The sequence below is a fragment of the Cariama cristata genome, unplaced genomic scaffold, assembly GCF_000690535.1.
Source record: "Cariama cristata isolate BGI_N322 unplaced genomic scaffold, ASM69053v1 scaffold539, whole genome shotgun sequence".
Lineage (NCBI taxonomy): Eukaryota > Metazoa > Chordata > Aves > Cariamiformes > Cariamidae > Cariama > Cariama cristata.
In genome coordinates, this window is record NW_009637197.1 from 82,320 (window position 1) to 103,106 (window position 20,787).

General features: G+C 36.4%; 1 protein-coding gene across 1 annotated transcript in view; it reads left to right on the forward strand.

Moving 5' to 3' along the window:
• Nucleotides 1-20,787, forward strand: part of CDC42BPA (CDC42 binding protein kinase alpha (DMPK-like)) — a 117,531-nt gene that overhangs the window by 78,995 nt on the left and 17,749 nt on the right. The window contains exons 20-30 of the mRNA XM_009708185.1: nucleotides 7,402-7,521; nucleotides 8,197-8,277; nucleotides 10,432-10,537; nucleotides 11,309-11,445; nucleotides 12,122-12,261; nucleotides 13,124-13,205; nucleotides 14,369-14,585; nucleotides 15,344-15,406; nucleotides 16,343-16,936; nucleotides 18,903-19,000; nucleotides 20,598-20,682. Coding sequence (XP_009706487.1) covers nucleotides 7,402-7,521; nucleotides 8,197-8,277; nucleotides 10,432-10,537; nucleotides 11,309-11,445; nucleotides 12,122-12,261; nucleotides 13,124-13,205; nucleotides 14,369-14,585; nucleotides 15,344-15,406; nucleotides 16,343-16,936; nucleotides 18,903-19,000; nucleotides 20,598-20,682 — 1,723 coding nt within the window. The remainder of the gene's footprint in view (nucleotides 1-7,401; nucleotides 7,522-8,196; nucleotides 8,278-10,431; nucleotides 10,538-11,308; nucleotides 11,446-12,121; nucleotides 12,262-13,123; nucleotides 13,206-14,368; nucleotides 14,586-15,343; nucleotides 15,407-16,342; nucleotides 16,937-18,902; nucleotides 19,001-20,597; nucleotides 20,683-20,787) is intronic.

Consider the following 20,787-nt stretch of genomic DNA (forward strand, 5'->3'; position numbering starts at 1 on the left):
TTGTGTGTTCATTCATTCATTGTTCTCTCTTCAAGTTCTGACAATTAATACTATTTTTTAATTTGATGTTTAATTATTTATCTTATAAGTTACTTTCAATATAAAAATCCCATTGGAGTGTAGGAATATTATTTTATCGAGTGAGTACTGGAAAAACATTGGGGTTTATAGAGGTAGTTTATTGATTAATTGTCTATGAAAGGCAATTAATGAAAACTTACTGAGGTAACTGTTACTGGCACTGGTTATTTACAGTTCTTTATTTTTGCACTTTTATTTATACTGAACAGTTTTCTTCATCCATCTCTCTCTCTCTCTCTCTTTTTTTTTTACTGCTGTTTTCATTAAAATAGGATTCCTTTTCCTCCTCTTCATCCTCATTGATTGATTTTATGGATGACGTAAGTCTTTGAGTTTCAAACCAGTAAAATCCCTCAATAACAGAGATCAGTTGATTGATTTGCCATATTCAAACATTAATGCAGTCAACTTAAAAAAATCTGCAAGTGCAATGGAGAACAGAATATTTCTATAATAGCGTATTTACACCTATTTGTATAGATAGATGTTCAGTTTTAAAACAAATGTTTTTCTTTAGGTGCAAGTGAAGAATTCTTAATTGCAAACAATTTTTCTAATGGGAGAAGCTGCTTTTGGGCCTTATCTACTGACATTGCCTGTGGAAAATGGTTCCAAAATCACTGGCATGTTTATTTCATTTAGTTCTATTGCTTTGAATTACTACTTTATCATTAGTTGTTTCCAAAAGTTTTCTGATCACTTCAGTGAAAATGTTTTCCTTACATACAGTTAACTTCTGTTTGCCGAAATAAAATATTGTGTCTCTTTTAGCCTATATTGTAAGAAGTGATGTTCATTATAACTGAAGTGAACTTACTACTTTTTATTGCCGTTTGAGATCCTAGTTTCCTGTTAGGACAGTGTTTACATATTTACCCTAGTTAATTGCATACTAGGGGAATTGAGTTAAAAGCTGAAAATTGACTGCATTATCTTTCTTCCAGACTGAAGTAGTAGGCACAGAAAAGTAAATAACAATAAGCTTTTTAAAATCAAATTATACACTATGCATCCATGGTAGAGAACCATCCATTACAATTCTGTAGGTACATTGTGTGTCTATGTCTGTGTGTGCTTGTATGTATGTGTATACACCTACACGCATATTTATACATACATATTTAAAATAGTATAATCCTATTTGCATTAAAATGTGGTACAACTAATTTTGTTCTAGCCATGTCTGCTGTGACGGGTGTAACAAAGAGGATATAGTATATGGGCCTGTTCTACTGATTGCATTTCTTTTCACAAATGCTGAAAGAATGCTTTTCTTCTAGATCCTTTCTTTCTGTAAATCAGGTGTATACCTTAGACAAAATGTGAAGGTACATCTGTGGTACCATAGTAGAAAATATTTGCCTGCATTTTTGTATAGCATATAGAAAACTTTGTCTTGCTGACATTGTTGGAATTTTCTTACATGAAAAAAATGAGAGTACAGTTTTCTGTCATCTTAAATCTACAATAAATGAATAATATTAATATCCTTTATCTGGATTAAAGAAGTGTTCTCTATGTCGCTTGAGTATTAGGAACACTTAGTTTGTGTCAGCAGGTTCTTTCATAGAAAGTTACCTTTAAAAGTGTCTAATACTCTGTCCTAAAACCTGTTAAAAGAGAAATAAAATACATATGTGGCAGAGTAGCTGGTAATGTTGTATTTTGCAAGGGGAAACTTAGGACAAGAAGCTTTTCCTCATTGCTACCTAGTTAGTATTGAATGACATCAGTACTTTATTCTGTATTTATTGTTGGTTGGTTGGGGTGTGGGGCTTGTTGGTTGGTTGTTTTTTGTTTTGTTCTGTTTTTTAAAGAAGGCAGCATATTTTTTTCACAAGCGTTTTGACATAATCAGGTTTTTTTTATCAGTGCAAGGGAATAATTTTCAACTGTTGGCATACATCCGTTAAGATATTCTTCTTGATTGGTCCACCTAGATAAATCTTTTCAAATACCCGTCTTTTACTCTTAGGTAAAACTCCAGGTATTAATGTGTATGTTGTTGCATGTGGATGACTTACTGCACGCAGAATCAAACTTCCCCTGTTACATCTTCAGTCTGAGTCCAAGAGGAGTGTTTTGTTGCGTTGGGCAAGAGTACATTTCTGGACTGGACTGGCCAGAGGCAAACGTCTCTAGCACTGGGGCAGAATTCTTTCTCATCTGGCAAAACTGCAGAAGAGGAGAGTTGACTGTTCAAAAATGGGAAGAGTACCTTGCAGACAAGTATAAGACTTGTTGAGCTACCTGTCTTTATTAAAAAGAGAAATAAAGCTGTTGTGCACATTAGTAGGTGAAAGATGGATATAATTAAGTGGTGCCTAAAGCCAGTTCTGCATCTTTCATTTACTGGACAGTTACTTGATTCATTCATACAGAGATTCATAATATGTAGCCTCTGAATTATCAAAATGCCTGATTCTTTATGGTTTAGCTCATTGTGTTCATTCAATATCAATTAGGCAGACTTAAATGAAAATAAGGGTATTAAAAATCCCTCCCCACTGACTGTGACCTCCATTCCCTTCCAATGTCTCTTTTTGACAGTAGTTACCTTCAGGGACAGTGTTTCTTGCAACAGGTCAAGAAGAATTAATCTGTGCTCAGTCAAACCTGAGAAGTGTGTGGGTTCTTTTTATTAAGACTCCTGCAGTGCTGCAATATTGCATGGGTTTCCAAAAAGCCTCTCCTGTAATCAAGAACCCAAAGTAAATACTACTATGGCCCATATTGTTTCTTCAGCCTCTGTGCTTCATTAAGGAATGACAAAGAGAGTGTAAAATAATGTGCAGTTGCAGTTACATAGCACTCTGCAAGCTCACTGAAGCCTATTTAACGTACAGATGTGTAAGCAACACTGAGTTTGGCTGCCGATTACACTTGGAGTTTACTAGGGTGGGTATGTCTTGTGTGTCTGCCATCCAAATAACGTAATTGTTTATAACACTCTGTGAATGGCTGGAGTTAATTCTAATTTTTTCAATGAGGAAAACAGTAATTTGCATTTCTACTGGGGAGAAATAAAAATAGATGTCCCACTGCCTGTATAGCCTGCAGTTGCTGAGCAAGAGAAGTGGTAGCTCGCTGTTCAGATGAGTGGCAGTCACTCCTGACTTCAGCTGTCGCTCCTTGAAAAGATACTTGGTCAGGTTGACAGAACTGGTGCCTAAATCCTCATAGCTGCGAAAGCCTATGCGTTCAGTTGTATCTCCTGTGCACACGGGAGAGTGCAAAGGGGAGTAGGAATGGGTTTTGCTGTCCTGGTTTCTGATTTTGCTGGGGAGGGAATTCACCCCCAGTGACTCTAATATACTGATTTCTAAATCTTTGCCACTGTCTCTCCTGTGTGTTGCAGGCTGTCTCTCAGTAACGTCCTCTAGGTGTTAAGTCTACTATGTTCGCTAGAAGTGTCTGATAATGGAAGTGCTGGGTTTTGGTTTTTTGCCAGGTGGATCTTTGTGTATCTCAGTAGCTACTAGAAGCAATCAACTTGGTTTGTTTAAAGATGAATTTGTGATTATTTAATAACAATAAAATGGAATCCCATTTTACCTTGACAAAATTATTTTTCCCACTTGCTAAAAAAATACTATTTTTCCCCTGTTACCAACACCTTACGAATTAAAAATAGATTTCTTCAGTCCTCCTGCAATCTGTCCTCACATGCACTCCCCGTGGGCTTTGGTTAGACTAAACAAATCTGAACTTTGTAAATAACCACAGAATAAATCATGTTCTGAATTCTCATTATTAAAGAGAAGAAGCCATAGTAGTGTGTGGTGAGAGCCCTGACTCTACTCACACATTCATAATTAAGTTTAGAATAATTCTGATTCTTAATGATACTTTAAATTGGACATACGTGCCTCCAAGAGATTGCTGTATTCATCTTGTTCAAAGTACAGAGATGCTAACTGCAAATTACTACTGTAACATAGTCTTCAGTTTCACTGCTATTGTCCAGTGTAAAACAACAGACTTAAACTGTTCCTTTTTTTTTGATGTTTCTTCCCTCTTGTTGCCCCAGAAAATCTTGTTTTCAAAATACTTGTAAAAATGAACATGTTTGTGTGTGTCTAAACACTACCTCTGGAGATATAGAGCAACAAATTCTGAGCTGATGTATATGTCACTGTTTGGTTTTGTAACATATTCTCCTCCTTTCTTTGTTAAAGCGCTCACCTTCCTGTATTCCAGCTAACAAAGGCAGACGTGTAAGAGGCTGTCTTACTCTTTGTGGCCCTTTATTTTTTGCCTGTTGTGTACATGCCTTTGTTTAATGTATGGATTGTGTATTTACCTCACTGCATGTCTTGTGCTGCTGCTACCGTTTGCTGCTGCTGCTGTGCTTTTTGTTGTTTCACAGCTGTGAGCTAAAAGCTTTTGGAATATTTCCTTTGGTAATCCTATGAGCAGAGTATCACAGTAACTGGAAAAGATGCTTTGGGTACTTTCTCATTTCAATATGAAAGTTCTTTGTGAAAGCTGATCAGGTAGATGCAGGTTGGGAAGATGAGCAAATGTCAAATGAGGGCTTGTTTGTTTCCTTGCCCTTCGCATAGGGCATGTGTTGAGTTATAGGAATTGCCTATAGAAGGTAGAAGTTTGGCATTTGGGATGCATATCATAGTGAATGTTAGAAAATATCACACTACAGAGATAAATAAATGGGAAGTGATGAATTAAGTAAATTGGAGCATCAGGGAGGGTAGGAAAAATTCATACAAGGAAAACAGAGTTGGATGTGTTGTAGTCTGTTAATCTGGAAAGCTCTATGGTGTTTCAAAAATCAAGGGGAATTTTTAGATATGGTGTTATCAAAGCTTTGTCAGACTGAATTGGTACCAGGTATGCTATGTCTGTTTTAAACTCATGTGGCCACTTTTTTTTCTTTTATACACATATGATGATAGGAATAGGAAAGCATACAAAGCATTTATATTGGATATTCAATAAATAAGCAATACTGTCCAACAGCTCTAATAAAGACCTTACCTGTGCAGTTCAAAGCACATGGCTCAGTGTCTTAGGCAAGCTTGCAGTAACTGCTTGGTTTTGTTGACTGTGGCTCCAATTCAGAAGTTCACCTCTCCTCATGATGTGTTTGTACACCGGCAGCTTTGGCTCAGACGTACACAGGTGACACCATGTAGGCAACTAACCACAGTCCTGTGGAAGACAAGGCTATTACAATATGGTAGGAAATACTGAAATATGCTTTTGATAATCCAGTGGATTAGTTTAAAACAAATTTCAGTGGTGTTAATACAGTCCACATAAGCTTTTGGCCATAGTTGAGTCAAGCTGCTTTTGTACTTAGTTCTTCTCATTAAAACAAGGAACCCAGAGATTACTGCAGCCATACCGCTTAAGGCCCTGTTTCTGCAGTAAAGGTGGTGGTTAAATTCCCTTCAAATTCTGTAATGGGTAGATCAGGTTCTGTGTGTTTTGCGGGCTTTTTGTGTTCATAAGTAAAGTAAAAATACATTTGTTACTGGAAAAAAATGTCTTCAACCACAAAGGCTTTGTAGCACATTCCAGAAAAGTTCCATCGTTCATATCATGTCTGTACTATATTTTTTAAGGGACACCATGGAAATTCTTTGGTATGCAGATGCTACTTTGAAAGGGAAAACCTTTGGAGTATCTGGAAACATTTATGAAATGATAAGTTAGATCTCTGAGTTTAACTTGCAGAAGAAAAGGAATGTCTGTTTCTTGCTATGAAAAATTCACCTGTAGTTACTAAATGGGCTTATTTTTTAATAGCAGTTTTAAGAAGAAGGTAGAATTGTTCGAGGTTAAACAGTCTTTGAGAGGACTCCAAGTTCTCGCACGTTTAGACTCTATTAAAAAAAGTTTAAAATCATTGAAACAATGTATGTGTCTGGGGATTTACTACTTAAAGGCATCCTTGTTTCTAATATTGGATAAAGCTTCCAATTATTATTTGCTTCTGATAAATCTGAGCACAGAATTTTTGCTTTACTGCTAATTTTTGCCTCAATGCTTGAAACACTATTTATGTGTAGAAAACAGGTGTATCCCAGTGTGAGAATTTCCCATTTTTTATTACAGAAATACTTGCAGGCATCCTAATATGCCTAAGTTGATTAAGCTGATGAGCATTCTCCACTAGATAATTTTTTTTTTGAAGGCTATGGTAAAACTGGAAGCAATGAAACTTGACTCACTATTATTAAAAAAAAGAAAAAAAGAAAAGACAGTAACTGCACCTGTTCGCTACCATGACTGAGTGTCTGGAGAACAGGACTGTATATGCATGTATAAGATTGGCTTGGCAATATGTTTTATTCCTAAAAAGCAGTAAAGTTTGTGGAATTCTTACTATGTTGTCAATGGCAAATGACATAAAAACCACTGGAATGTTCAAATGCTTTCTGTAAACATTGCTGCATATTTTAGTTTGTGTGCAAGCTAGCTAAATCCTTAGCAATGGGGAACTGATCATAGTGTTGCTCCAGAAAAGCCAGGCATGTAATGGAGCCTTCTGTAGGACTCTAGCTTTTAGTTTTCTTATTATTGGAGAAAAGCATCCTCATCTCGCTATAGTTTTAAATTTACATAGGAAACTTTGATGTGAAGATGTCTTGTTTTCAAGGAAGAATCCTACATGCTCTGATTTTTTCAGTTGCGCTGACAAAAGATGACTTGTTATCCAAGATACCTGATTGTACCTATATGCCTTGTTGTTCAGTGTAGTTCTGTGTTGGGCTTATTTTCATTGTATATCAAGGACTAGGAGAATATTGCCCTGAAGAAATTGTATTCCTGGTAAGAATGTTTCTGTAGTTCAAATGGGGTACAAAACCCCCCTCAATTCTCTGTAAATATAATTAACGCTAACCTCAGGAAATAAGTTGTTTGCTGTGCCTTTTCTTCTTATTTTCTCCTAAATATGTTTGCAGTGATTTACATGGGCTATATGGGAATTCACTTCTAACAAATCTCTACTGCCAGTGGACAAAACCCAGTGGTGTTTAGAAAATATTAACCGATTAAAAATACGGAATTACAGGTCTCTTCAAGTCTTTATCAGACCCCTGAGCTAGTGGCTGTTATGCATGTGCTCACCTCTCAGCAGAAGCCTTGGCGTGTTCATATTCAATGATTTTCATTGCATTTTTGTACTTTAGTTAGGAAGTTGTTTAAAACTGAATTTTTGTCCTCTCAGTTCTCTCTTAGGAATTCTACTGCTCCCATGTCTTATTTTGGTAAGAGTTGAGAATTCTTTTTTAAATGATGTGTTTGATTTTTTTTTTTGGTTGTTTTTTTTCTCTTGAATTGTTCTCTTAGATTGATTCAGTTGAGAATTTTACATTGTCTAATACTCCATCACGGGATGAAGATAGCAAGTCTCACCTCCATTCAAGATCAAGGTCTCCTTCTACAGCTAGTGAGATTGAACCAATCGAGGTACTTCAGTGTTGACAAATTTTTGTGTTTTCTGTAGGAGTAACAGTTTCACTCATATGAAAATTGCTATTGCAAATCCTTTTGTTTAGAATGAAGCTCACTCCTCTGCAGTGAGATTATTTAGGACCTTGTACTAGCCTTCTGTGCTAGTGGTGAACTGTATTTTGGGGAACGTTGCGTTTCCTTTCACATACGGTTAATTGGTTAGGGATCGGAACTATGTTGAATCAATTATTAGATACAGTCTCTCCGTAACGTATCCTCAGTCATGAATATTTAAGAAATGTTGTCACAAAGTTAATGTTATACTGTAGTTTGTAAGAGCATGCTTTGGAGTCCACAATTCAAAATATTAGCCAGGCTCTGGAACTATAATAATATATTCCCTTTCCCTGTTAACAATTTAACTCTCTGATTATTATACATTAGAAAAGATTCGCTCAAATGTTTAAGATAATATAAAGTTATTTTTGACACTTAGGAGATGAATCTTAAACATCATTTTGCTGAGAAATAGGATTTGGTTTTCTGAGTCCTTTCCTATGTTAATCAATTTGGTTTCATTGCTTGTATGTTTGGGGATGGGGTGGATGGGACATTGTAGTCTTTTTACTTTATTCAATCTATCTTTGATAGTATGTATTTGATGTCTTATCCTTTGGGGACTGTGTTCAGGTTACAGATCATCCTCCCCGTTCAATTCACACACCAACCATGAGGACAGCATATATTGGATCAGGCCTCTCAACACCAAAGGTATTCAGTCAAGCATTCACAGTTTTTATATACATGGTAAAGGGGAAAATATCACTCCTGGGCAACAGCTTCAGGAGAACTGTTTATCACAATAAGCTTACCAGAACTGCCTAGAAGGGTTGTTTATAAGCTCTCTCTCTATATATATATGTATATTGCTTTCTAAAATTTAAACCCCCTCATACTTACATTATGTGGTGTGACAAGTTGTATTAAGCGTTCCACTGTAGCAGCACACAGGCATTTAATTATAGGAAAAACAGTTGTTTGAACATTACAAAGAGATAAATGAACCAGAACGTGAAGAAAGGAAAAGAAACGTCCTAGAAAGAGAGTGTTTTCTGACATGTGTCTGACCAGCCTGCCTCTATCCTCTGCATACAATAAAACTGATGTCACTGTGGGCCAGTCTTGGATTAGCACATCTGTGTGCTAATTAGATGCTTATTTTTGAGAAAAGTCAAAGAGTAAGCCTAAAATTACACCAGAGATTTGCACTTTGTATAACCAATGTAGAGTGAGCATTACAGTCAGCACTGTATCACTGGGCTGGGAGAAGGAATTCCAGTCTTTCTGTCTTCTGGCTTTTTACTCCCATAAAGATTGATTTTTTAAATTTTTTTTTTATCCATTGTTGAAATTATTTTGCTGTTGGCCAAATAAGCCAGTCAGTGTATGCTAATTCACAGTGAATTGTGTATATTCAAGCAAATGAGGAACAAGATTCAAGCTATTAAAGGAAAAATATTCTCATGAAAGTTTCAGAAGTGCCTTGATGGCTTAGGAATCTTCGGTATATTTTAAAAAAGACAGTTTTTCTGCAACTAATCAATGAAGTAAGTACGTCTTTCTAATAGATCTGTTTCTCTGCGTGAATAAATCACAAAATAGTAAAAGATTTCATGTATGTAAAGGAAAGCTAAAAAGTTTAAGCAGACAGTCTTCTGTTGGCAACATTCTAGTAGATCAATTTAAAAATATTATAAGTGCACTTGGAATCATGTGAAACAGATTTTACTGTCCACATCACTTCATTTTTGCAAATATTTTTCTCAATAAGTAATGATGGGCTTTCTAATTTATTACGTGTCCTAAAGAACCTTCTTGCTTTGTGATTGCATCGGTTTTTAGAGCTAAGTATTGTTTCCCTGCAAGTTTCAAAACAAGACATGCATCTGTAGACAGAAAGCTTCCATTGTAACAGTAAAACTGTCATTAAATATGGATGAAGTTTCAGCCCTTAGCTGTGATATCTTATACTGTGAAAAACAGGAAAGTAAGTAAAATTTTAATATACCTGCTCATTAAAGTAGTCTGTTTTATTTCACATCACTTACATTATCCAGGTTGTTTGGATAGCCTTTGTGTTCGGCCTATGCTGTATCCTTTATCTACCTACCAGTTGTTACTTCGCTGGGAGTTTTTTTAGAAAAGCAAAGCAGCTTCCTGGATTTTATATAAGGCCTTTTACGAATCATACTACCACATTATGTAGTCATTTAGCCTTGATATCATAGCATCAGCGCTGCCATCCTTAAAGGGAGAGAGAGAATTAAAACACTTACTCATGTAGGCTGTGTTCTCAAGAACTAACAAGAAGAGAAGCCCTTTCAAAATCAACTTCATCTATACTCTTGCTTTTAAATTGGGTGTTCTGAAATTACCTGTGCCTGACACCATAAAACTGAACTCTGTCATGCTTTCTGGCATAGAAATTGGAATTTTGAAAAAGTCTGATATTTTTCTTTGAACTAAGGCAGCACTCCTTACAGAGGAGCATTGAATTTGCAGCTTAGAAAATACTGTGGTGGGTTGGCCTTGGCTGGCTGCCAGACACATACATACACTCATTCAACTTCTAGAGTGTAATGGAATAATTTTGGCAACTTTCCTATCTGCAATGGAAGCAAACTCATATTCTGAGACAAGGTCCAGTTTCCATGGTTTCATTTACAGAGGATGGTTTAGATTTTCCGTAATGAGCACTGACAAGGAAATTTTTTCAGCCCACATGTTAGGAGCTCAGATCTGCTTTCAGGAAACACAAATAAGCTACCTTTTTAAATGCACTTATGCACTCTTATGTCTGTGAAAAAAATAACTGTTCTTCAGAAGTGTTACAGGTACTAACATCCTTGTCTGCTTGTTTCACAGCCTAAAGCCCACCAGTTTATAGTAAAATCATTTAATACACCAACAAAATGCAATCAATGCACATCTCTGATGGTCGGTTTAACACGACAGGGCTGTACTTGTGAAGGTAAGCACTTGTGAAAGCAGTAAGTGTGAACTGAAGTTCTTATAGGTGCAAATTGCACAGTAAACGCTGTAGTGTGATAATGCAGGAGTCTTCTGTTTATATTTTGAATAACAGAATATATTCTTATGCTTCAGTCTTTCAACAGTAGAAGCCAAACACTTTCAACATCTTAGGTAACAGATTACCTAGTTATCTGGGGACATACTTATTCCAGTTGGTGGTAGAAGAGCTTAGTTCAGTTTATTTAAAATAGCAATAAGGGGCCACAGTCAGTGGTCAAGTATCCTGACAGCAGCTTTGCTTTCTAACTCGGGGCAAAATGTAAGATAACTTTGCCATTCAGTACCAATTTTGCTTTTTCCCCATCTTTCCAGGACTAATTTATTTTAGGTTTTTATGTACACAGAATGACACTCATCATTTAAAGGAACTTCCAGCTTTTTGTTTACAAGTAGAGTTGGACCTAGAGGAAATCATAGAGATTATCTCAATATGAGCTTCTGGTTAGGCTCTTTCTTACCTGGATGAAACCAGGCTGCGTATCCGTACACCTCTGAAAATGAGAAAATCAGAATTTAGAGCAGATAGAAGCATGAACTGCTGCTGTGCGCAGACTTGCATTTCTGTCTTGATGTAACAAAGTTCAGTGAAATCATTCAGTTGTTGGTCAAAAAAAGAGAGGATTCCTTTATAAATGTCATCATCATTATCATAGCTTTTGCATTGCACCACAAATAACCATCAAATCTTTTTGTTTCTTTTCCTCACAAGTATGTGGATTCTCTTGCCATGTGACCTGTGCAGACAAGGCTCCTGCAGTATGTCCAATCCCCCCTGAACAGACTAAGGGACCTTTGGGAATAGATCCACAGAAAGGCATAGGAACAGCTTATGAAGGACATGTCCGAGTAAGTATCAGGTAGTAGCTTCATCCGAGGCATTTATATTAAATTTGTTGTTTTCCAGAGCTAGAATTAAACTCTAACTGGGGCATCGGGCAGGGGGGATGGATTCAATTATACCTTAAGGTAACAGTTTGGAAACTAAGACCTAAACTTTCACAAAGCAGCTCTTAGCATTTTCAAACAGTAATTCTGTCTCCATCTCTGTCGGCCATTGTGCTTTAAGTTGGTCTTGAATAGTCCATCTCTAGAGATCAGATCATCTGCCAGGGCCTGTGAGTTTTTGAGTCTTGCTGTTGATGCTAGTACTGTCTAGGGTCATCAGTGTGGATACTTGTATATAAATACTAAAAAAATTACTTGACATAGCTTTGGCCATGTTACTGTTGACTAAATAGAGATGGGTTTCTTTCTCTACATTTGTTAATATATCTTTGAACGAGTTTGTGAAATAAGAAGAAAGAATCTGTGGTGCTATGAATTTTTTTAATAATATATTGTGGTGTTTCTGTGGCTGTGTTTGATGCTCTTACTGCATCTGTGCTATTGCTTATGTTGCTTAATGTTATCATTGAATAAAGGCTTGTCAGCCTAGATGAGAGAATTGATTTTTGTACTGTCTGTTTGATTTTCGATTGCATGCAAACTTACAGAGAGTTGATCAGGATTTATTTTGCTAAAGGTACCAAAACCAGCTGGAGTAAAGAAAGGTTGGCAGAGAGCACTGGCAGTGATCTGTGATTTTAAACTCTTCCTATATGATGTAGCAGAAGGAAAAGCATCCCAGCCCAGCGTGGTAGTGAGTCAGGTCATAGACATGAGGTAAGCTGTTTGCTGCTGAGTGAGAGCTTTTCAGAGGCACTGGGAGGTTTTTCTTCTGCTTTTTGTTTTTGTGAAATCAGTAAGCAGGCTCCAGAACTTTCTTATGAAACACTGTAATCCATGTTGAGAGCCTCTAATTTTCCAGGAAAAAGCAGTATTTTCAGTTAGCCTGAACTACACTTGTATGTTCATATGTGGCAATTTAAACTTCCATTACTACATCATGTACCAAAATGCATCTGTTCAGCTGTGTAGAAGATCTGCAATGAATAAAGAAGAAAAAGACATTCTTTTGGGGTTGAATAGAGTTATGAAAGACAGAAAAAACGTTGTTATAGGATAAAAGTAATACAATTTTTGATTCAGAAGGGCTAAATAGTTTGATCCCACTGTCTTCAGTATTACTGAACAACTACCAACTTCACTGAAGACTGGGAACATTTAACATACCAAGTAAAGCTCATCTCTGAACTAGGTTAATTTCTCCAACAAGTCTCAAAACAGCTGTAGCTTATAGCTTCTAGGGAGTTTGGGTTTTTAAGAAAGAGCTGGACAGGTGTTCTTGGTCCAGGCTTTTTTTTTTTTTTTAAATAAGGTTTTAATTTAAACAGATGAAAACCAGATAACTCTGAATAGATTTATCTCCATCAACATTTACCAGGAATTAATTATGCAACATTGTATTTGTGAATGTAATCTGCAGATAAAGAGGAAAGGATAATTTTAAAAATTAGGTCTCAGAACTGTTGTCTTGTGTCCTTCACAAAATAAGGCTATTGGTACTATGGAAATATAAGGAAAAAACAAACATACAGATTTTACTCTTTAACTTTTTTCCAATTATATTTGTGGTCTCCATAAGGGATGAAGAATTCTCAGTGAGTTCTGTCTTGGCCTCAGATGTCATCCATGCAAATCGAAAAGATATCCCCTGTATCTTTAGGGTAAGTATTATGTCTTGAACCTAGTAACCCAGAAATACAGGGTTTCACAATGTGATGTACGGTGTGAATTCACAGACAGATTGCTAGTATTTTATTTCCTTTGCAAGTTCTGTCCGTGTGGTATCCATGGCAGCAGCAATGCATAAGGGTCTGTACATACATCATTTTCATGGTAAAAATAGCACTGGTACATTTAGACAAGCTCTCATCTTCCCTTTATGTGGGTTCCATTATTTTAACCTTCACAATAAGATGTACTTTTCTCAACCTTCTGTTAGTCATTTGGAATTCTTCTGTTCTTCATGACCTTCTGCATTTTCATTTCCTAAAGTTGCCTTCTGCTTCTCAATTTGTTTTGTTGTGTTATTCCTGAAGCCTTTATTTTATGTGTTTTCTTTGTATATATGCATTGGATCTCTGAAAAGTCCTGTTCATCAGGTAGTCAGTGTAGAAATCTACTGTAAAATGCTCATCAAAATTTATGTCTTGTATCTGGTTTCAGGATTTTGCCATCATTGGCTTTTTCTAATACTCTTCTTATTTTTACTAGGGATTCTATTGAAGCTTTGACCTCAGTGAAGTATCTTTGGTGTCTTATTAATTCCCCTAACATTTCTTTGCTATACCATTGTACTTCACTCCTTGTTTTTCTGGCTTTCAGACTGTTAATCACTCTGCGTGCTGAGAGGGGATAAACCTACGAAAGGGCTTTTCATTTTTATTTATAGTAGCTGTACCAAATGCATGAAAGGGATCATAGATCATTCTTCCATAAAGACCATTCCTATTGCATTAAATTATTAATGAGAACTATTGGTCTTAAAAAAAAAAAAACAGAATACTTTGTAAGAAACGCTTTTCATTATAAAATTGCTGTGAAAAACAATTGACTACCTTATTTAAGGCAGACATTTCCGGATTATAGAATAAATACAAAAGCATTTTAACTCTTTGCTGAGTTAAGCACATCTACAGGTTTTTCTGCTGTGGGTTCTTGATTGAGATAGAATGTTTTCTATTAACTAAAGCTAAATTTTTACATTCTTAGTTCAGACGGCTAATTAAAAGGGCACTTACAGGCATCTGATACCCTTGTAAAAATGATCATGATAAAATTTTTTTATTGCTTATGACTTAAAATATATATTTTTAAAATTTTCCAGGTTACAGCTTCCCAGCTCTCTGCATCCAGTAGTAAGTGTTCAATCCTGATTCTAGCAGACGGTGAAAATGAAAAAAGCAAGTGGGTAGGAGTGCTGAATGAATTGCATAGGATCTTGAAGAAGAACAAACTCAAAGACCGCTCAGTCTATGTTCCCAAAGAAGCTTATGACAGCACCTTACCCCTCATCAAAACAACACAGTCAGCAACAATCATAGGTATGAAATGAACAAGAAGAAATCTCTAAGAAAAATGGGTATGCTAAAAGCATGCTTTTTTTTGCAAAAAACATGTTAAATGGTATTATCTACTGAACAGAGCATAATATGTAGTGTTTTTATCCCATAGGAAAATGTGTATGGGTTTGAGAGAAGTGCATTTCACTATCCAGCACTTTTGTCAGATCTGTAAGAATATTCCCCCTATTCACACATATTCATAATTATCAATAGTTATCGCAGAGAACTGGACATTACTCTTTTGTTATTCTGTAAACGTAATTCCTTACCCGGGCAAAATTAGAACTATAGAATAGATAGAAATCACTGACTTTACAAAATCTGCGTGTGGGACCAGAGAGAAAATGTACAATCAGAGAATGAATTTAGTAATTTTAAATGCTACTGCATAAAATATGTTAAACTCTGATTAGTTAGATTGTTTAAATATGATATTGTAATTATTTCAAAGTTGGTAGTACATTTAAGTGCTCTGTACAGTTTATTAAAAATGATGGTTTTTGCTGTTACTTCTAGTAACAGGAGAAATGGGAAAATACTTACTTTTTCAGAATCTTGAAAGATTGGGAGATTACCAATGGCTTTTTGTTACATGAATGCGTTGGGTTTGGTTTTTATATTTGCTTATGTCAAGACATTAAAAAACTGTCTCTGTTAATCAAAATTATCACTATTGTTGAAGTATTTCCAAAGAAGAATAACCTTTTTTTTTTTTTTTTTCCCCCTTAATATCATAGATCATGAAAGAATAGCTTTGGGGAATGAAGAAGGTTTGTTTGTTGTACATGTCACCAAAGATGGTAAGAGATTAGGAACTGGTAATAATTTCCCTAATATTAAATAATCGGAAAGTGACTTTGTAACTTTTTTTATCTTTCCATATCTTCTGGTTTAATTTTTCTCAATTTACTACATTATCAGCTGGACAACCCCATGTGAGAGCTGATAATCAAGAAGGTGTTTTGTGTGCTTTCTGTTTTGGGTATCCTTTCCAATAACAAAGATCCAGCATCTGGAATGAAGCTGAAGTTTTTCTTCCCTTGTTTGAAGCAGGCTTAATGCTGAATTCGGGCCAGATTGCTCAGCACTTTATCCAGTTGGGTCTTAAAAATCCCTAAGGACAGAGATTCCACAGTCTCTCTGGGCCCCCTGTTGCAAATTATTCTCACAATGAAAGATTTTCTTTGTATATCCAGCAGGAACCTCCCTCATTTCAATTTGTGACTATGGTCTCCTCTTCTCCTGCTGTGCACCTCATTAAGGAGTCTGGCTTGATCCTTTCTGTAACCTCCTCCTTGGTATTGGAAATGAGAAGTTAACGTTCAGTATTGTAAAGAGATGTGATGACAGATGCCCAAGCTAATTCAACCAGCAACATGCTTAATTGTATGTTTCAGATCTTTGAGAGTTTTCCTTTATTCAGTAGTTTTGTGGCTACAAACTGTTTTTGAAATGAATACCGAAATAATACAGTGGCTGTTATGGCATCGGTCTGCTCCTCCCTTTTTCTGATGAGGAAAAACCAAAGGTCTATCCAGCATTGCTGCATCTGGTATTATTAAAATACAAGTTTTGATTCTGTACTTTTTAATATTGCAGAGGAGCAATAAAGGAGATTTCTTGGGTTTCCTTCATAGTTTATCTTTACAAATACGTATGTTATAATCAATTTACACTTCAACATTATTAACTTGGATTTGAGGGGTTTTGTTTTGTGTGTGTTTTGTTTTTTTTAGAGATTATACGTGTTGGTGACAATAAGAAGGTTCATCAGATAGAGCTTGTCCCAAATGAACAACTCATTGCAGTAATCTCAGGACGAAACCGTCATGTGCGGCTTTTCCCTATGGCTGCCCTGGATGGAAGGGAGACTGAGTTTTATAAGCTGGCAGAGACAAAAGGCTGTCAGTCAATAGTTTCTGGACATGTGCGCCACGGAGCTCTTACTTGCCTATGTGTAGCTATGAAAAGGCAGGTCCTCTGTTATGAACTAAATCAGAGTAAGACACGTCACAAAAAGATCAAGGAGATCCAAGTCCAGGGGAACGTCCAGTGGATGTCAATCTTCAGTGACCGTCTTTGTGTGGGCTACCAGTCAGGTTTCTTAAAATATCCCCTTCACGGTGAAGGAAGCCCATACAGTCTGCTCCATCCAGATGACCACACACTATCATTTATCTCACAGCAGCCAACTGATGCCATCTGTGCAGTCGAAATCTCAAATAAAGAATACCTGCTGTGTTTTAGCAGCGTAGGGGTTTATGTTGACTGCCAGGGCCGAAGATCTAGACAACAAGAATTGATGTGGCCCGCAACTCCATCTTCTTGCTGTAAGTTGCTCTGTGTGTCAGTGTACTTGCTATTATACATTGAAGTGATCACTGCTTGTATTAATATCCCCAGGAAGTGAAGTTCAAGAATAATTACCTGACAGGTAAATGAATGCTCTCAGCTTCTGTCAGCATTTTTAACCTCGTCAGAGGGTTTAATCCTGATCTAATGTATGCTGGTTTTGACAACTCTGTCACTGACCTATACTGCTGTAACACAAGGAGGAATCAAGGGTTAGGATTTCTAACTCTGATGTCCAATTTCTAGACAGATGACCTCATCTCTAAAACAGACAAAAGCCTCCAGTCCTACAGAGGCTAATGGGATCTTCATGCATTCACTACCCCTGATACTGAACTGTTGTTATTTAGGCTTAAAATTTTGTTGTACTTTGGCTCAGCATTGTGATACAAGCTTTCTTGATGTTAAAAGTCATCAGGATCTGGTAGTTTGACTTGCTTTTCTCTAATGGTGTTTGTTCTTACTTGCTAGTTTGCTTTTTTCCCTCTTCTTTCCTTACTCCTTCATTCTGTCTTCCTCAGCTGTTTTCGTTGACTCTCTTCTCGTTCATGTCCTCTCTTTGCTTTTTTAAAAAATCAGTTTTAAGTTTTTCCCCCTCTGTCTCCCTCTTCCATTCTAAAATCCAATGTATGGCAGGCAGTATAGAAAATATATTTCATAACCTTAAGGGAAAAATACTGTAATCTTTCAAGATTTCTGTTTCCAGCAAGAACTGTTAAACATTTATTGCATGTTTATAAACCCCCCCCAAGCCTGGGGTTTATCTTTGTGATAGTTGGAGGAAAAAAAAACCTTGCAATGCCTGTCGTCATCTTTTTAATGTCTTTCTGAATGCAGATAAAGATTAGCCAGATTTGTCCTCAGAGTAGCTGTGAATGAGCCCAGTCTTATGTTGGTTTTTAGAATAGTCTGCCTTCTTACCTCAGTGTGACAGCAGTACAGTCACACTGCAGGGGAGAAGAATGTTTTACCTTGCTTGAGTGAAGCCCCTTCTGAATGTAGAAGGAGCAACTTTTACAGGCTGTATGTCACTTCTGGTTTTCAAGCAGGAGTGTGATTATTACAGTGGACTCAGAGAATGAATGAATCAAAAGATTTTGTGATAGATTGAAAAGCATGTATTTTCACATGTAGTTCATCCATACTGGTCATTGATATTCTGAAAGTTTTTTGATTGCCTTAAATGAAGTGACTCGATGTTATTCCAGTTCAGAATGGAGGTATATTTTATAGCAAAAACTGTTACACTTAAATACAAATTGGATGCTCTTGTTAGTCTTGGCAGACTATGGCAGTCTTGTTGCCAGCATGAAAATACTGAATTCTCCTTTAGAAGTGGTCCCAGTGGAACATATTTCATCCTGGGGAAATGTGCCAGATAAGTAGCATAAGAATTCTCTTTACAGTCCAGAAAATAAGAAAAGAGAATTAAAGCTAGGAGGAAACATGAAGTCTTTTATGGACATGGTGCTTAGTTCCAACTGATGTTCGTTTAGTACCTAGTCCAAAGACTAAGAGCTCAGTTCATACAAATGACAGTTATTAAGTAACAACAATATATTTTCCTACCACATCATTTACAAAATACAAGCTCTTAAAAATAGGGCTTTTTAGAAGAAAAAAAACTTTGAACCACGTCAGTGTTTGGCAGAGTAAACTGTAATCCCTTGTAGTTCAAAAAGTAGTTTGGTTCTGCAAAGTTAAAAGAAAAGTCATGGAGGTTTTAAGTTTTTTAGTGGTGCTGGTTTGCCTTCAGAATAAATTTCTTGGTCGTTTTGGAGTTAAAACACATTTTGCAAAGATAGTTGTTGGATTGTGGGCTTGTGTTTTTTGGTTTTTTTGGTTTTTTTTTTTTTTTTAATAAATATGGTTAAGCTATAAGAAATTGTGTGTTTGAGCCCTGTCTAAAAGCACATGATACCATACCTAATCATTCCCTCTCAGGTTACAATGCACCATACCTCTCTGTGTACAGTGAAAATGCAATTGATATCTTCGACGTGAACTCCATGGAGTGGATCCAGACTATTCCTCTCAAAAAGGTAACTTGTTTCAGTATCACTTAAAGAATATGTCTAGACTCAATACTGCTTTGCTACAGTTATACCGGGTTTTTTAAGCACATTAGAGCCATCACTAAAACTGCTTGTTTAAACATAATAGTACTCAAAGAAGAGCTACTGCAAAGAAACTAGCGCTTTTTGTTTGAATTTTAGATACAAAATGTATTTTGCACGTGGTTTCACTGTTTTAGATGAATGGTCAATCCACAGCATATGAGCATGTTAGACTTAGTGATACTATTGTAGAGAGCAATTTCTTGATATTAATTGCATATGACTTCATTGGGACTGATTGCATCTGTGTTATTGCCAGAAGATGGTGGATGTTGAGATAATTAAACTGACCTTCAAAAATCGGTCTTCTGCTGCTTGAGAACATTGTAGACAGAGAGAGTTAGAACATTTTCATTCAACCAGTACAAATATTAAAACCAAGATGATGTCAGGTTTGGATCACTTATCAAAAGGAAGAAGTTTTTGAAAACTGACACTTCCTTGGTATTTAGGAGGTGTTTTCTCAGCTGTATTTAGAAAGAAAAAAGAAAACTGTTTTTTTCCCCATAGCTTAGGCTGACCAACTTTGTATTGGTGTCAACATAATTCCTTTACTGTCATTCCAGTGACATAGAACTACAAAAAATTGCCCTTGTGGTCTTGTGTTAAGTCAGTCGGTCTGTCTGCTTATCAATTTCCTACATGTCAGGTGCAGACCAGGATATTACAGCAATGCTGTGAGGATAAGTAATGCAAAGATCAAGGAGCTCAGCTATGGCCATCTTAAGGAGAGAAGAAGAATCTGGCCTTTTAGAGAAAATTTACTCTACTCTTTCTGATGTCCAAACTTTTGAGTTATTAAGCAGTTGGAGCATTTTTTTTCCTGCACAGCAAAACGTGGTTTAGTACTTTGATTAATATTTGGCTCAAGACTGCCCATGTAATGAATGAATCTACTTACAACAAACAAGAATTGCTACATATAGGAGACTCAAAAATGGCAATTTATTATGAAGAGTTTGTTTTAGACTCGGAGAGTAGAATGCTTCTTTCATTTTGAAGTTGGAAATCACAAATACTAGTTAGCAAACTGTATATACTCTTATCAAGTTGCAAAGCATAATTGTGACATGATACTAACACAAAATAAAAGCTCAGCTTATTGCTCTGTGCATCTGATAGTCAAAATTGAATTGTTATATGAAGTAGATGTCTGAGAGCTATTTATTTAAACGCTGGGAGGAATGATGTTAAGCCTATTTCTTTAAGCGGACTTGTTCTCCAAGTGGAAGTCTAAAATCTAAAATTGTTTTTAACTCTGCTTTGTGGCTTTAATAATTCACAACTGTTACTCTTGAGAGCAGGCATGTGTTACTGGGGATAGGAGACACCGCTCCCCCCAGCCTGCAGTTCTTCTGTAGAGCAGGCTTTGCTCTGGCCAGTTCGCTGTTCTGCTCCCTGGTTGACTTTGTAACAGTGCTCCTTTTACAGGGTTTATAATGCACCTTGGAGCTTTTAGAATAAGATGCACTATATAAACGTGAGTTATTACTATTACAAGGACTGATTTTCCTTGTTTCAGGTACGACCCTTGAATACAGAAGGATCACTAAACCTTTTAGGCCTGGAGACAGTTAGATTAATATATTTCAAAAACAAAATGGCAGGTAAGTAAAGAGAAGCCAATTTTCATCATGCAGAAACGAGCATTTTTCTTTGGCCTGGATCTGTGCATTGCAGAAAGTGATCTCTCAAACGTATGTGTGCTTGTT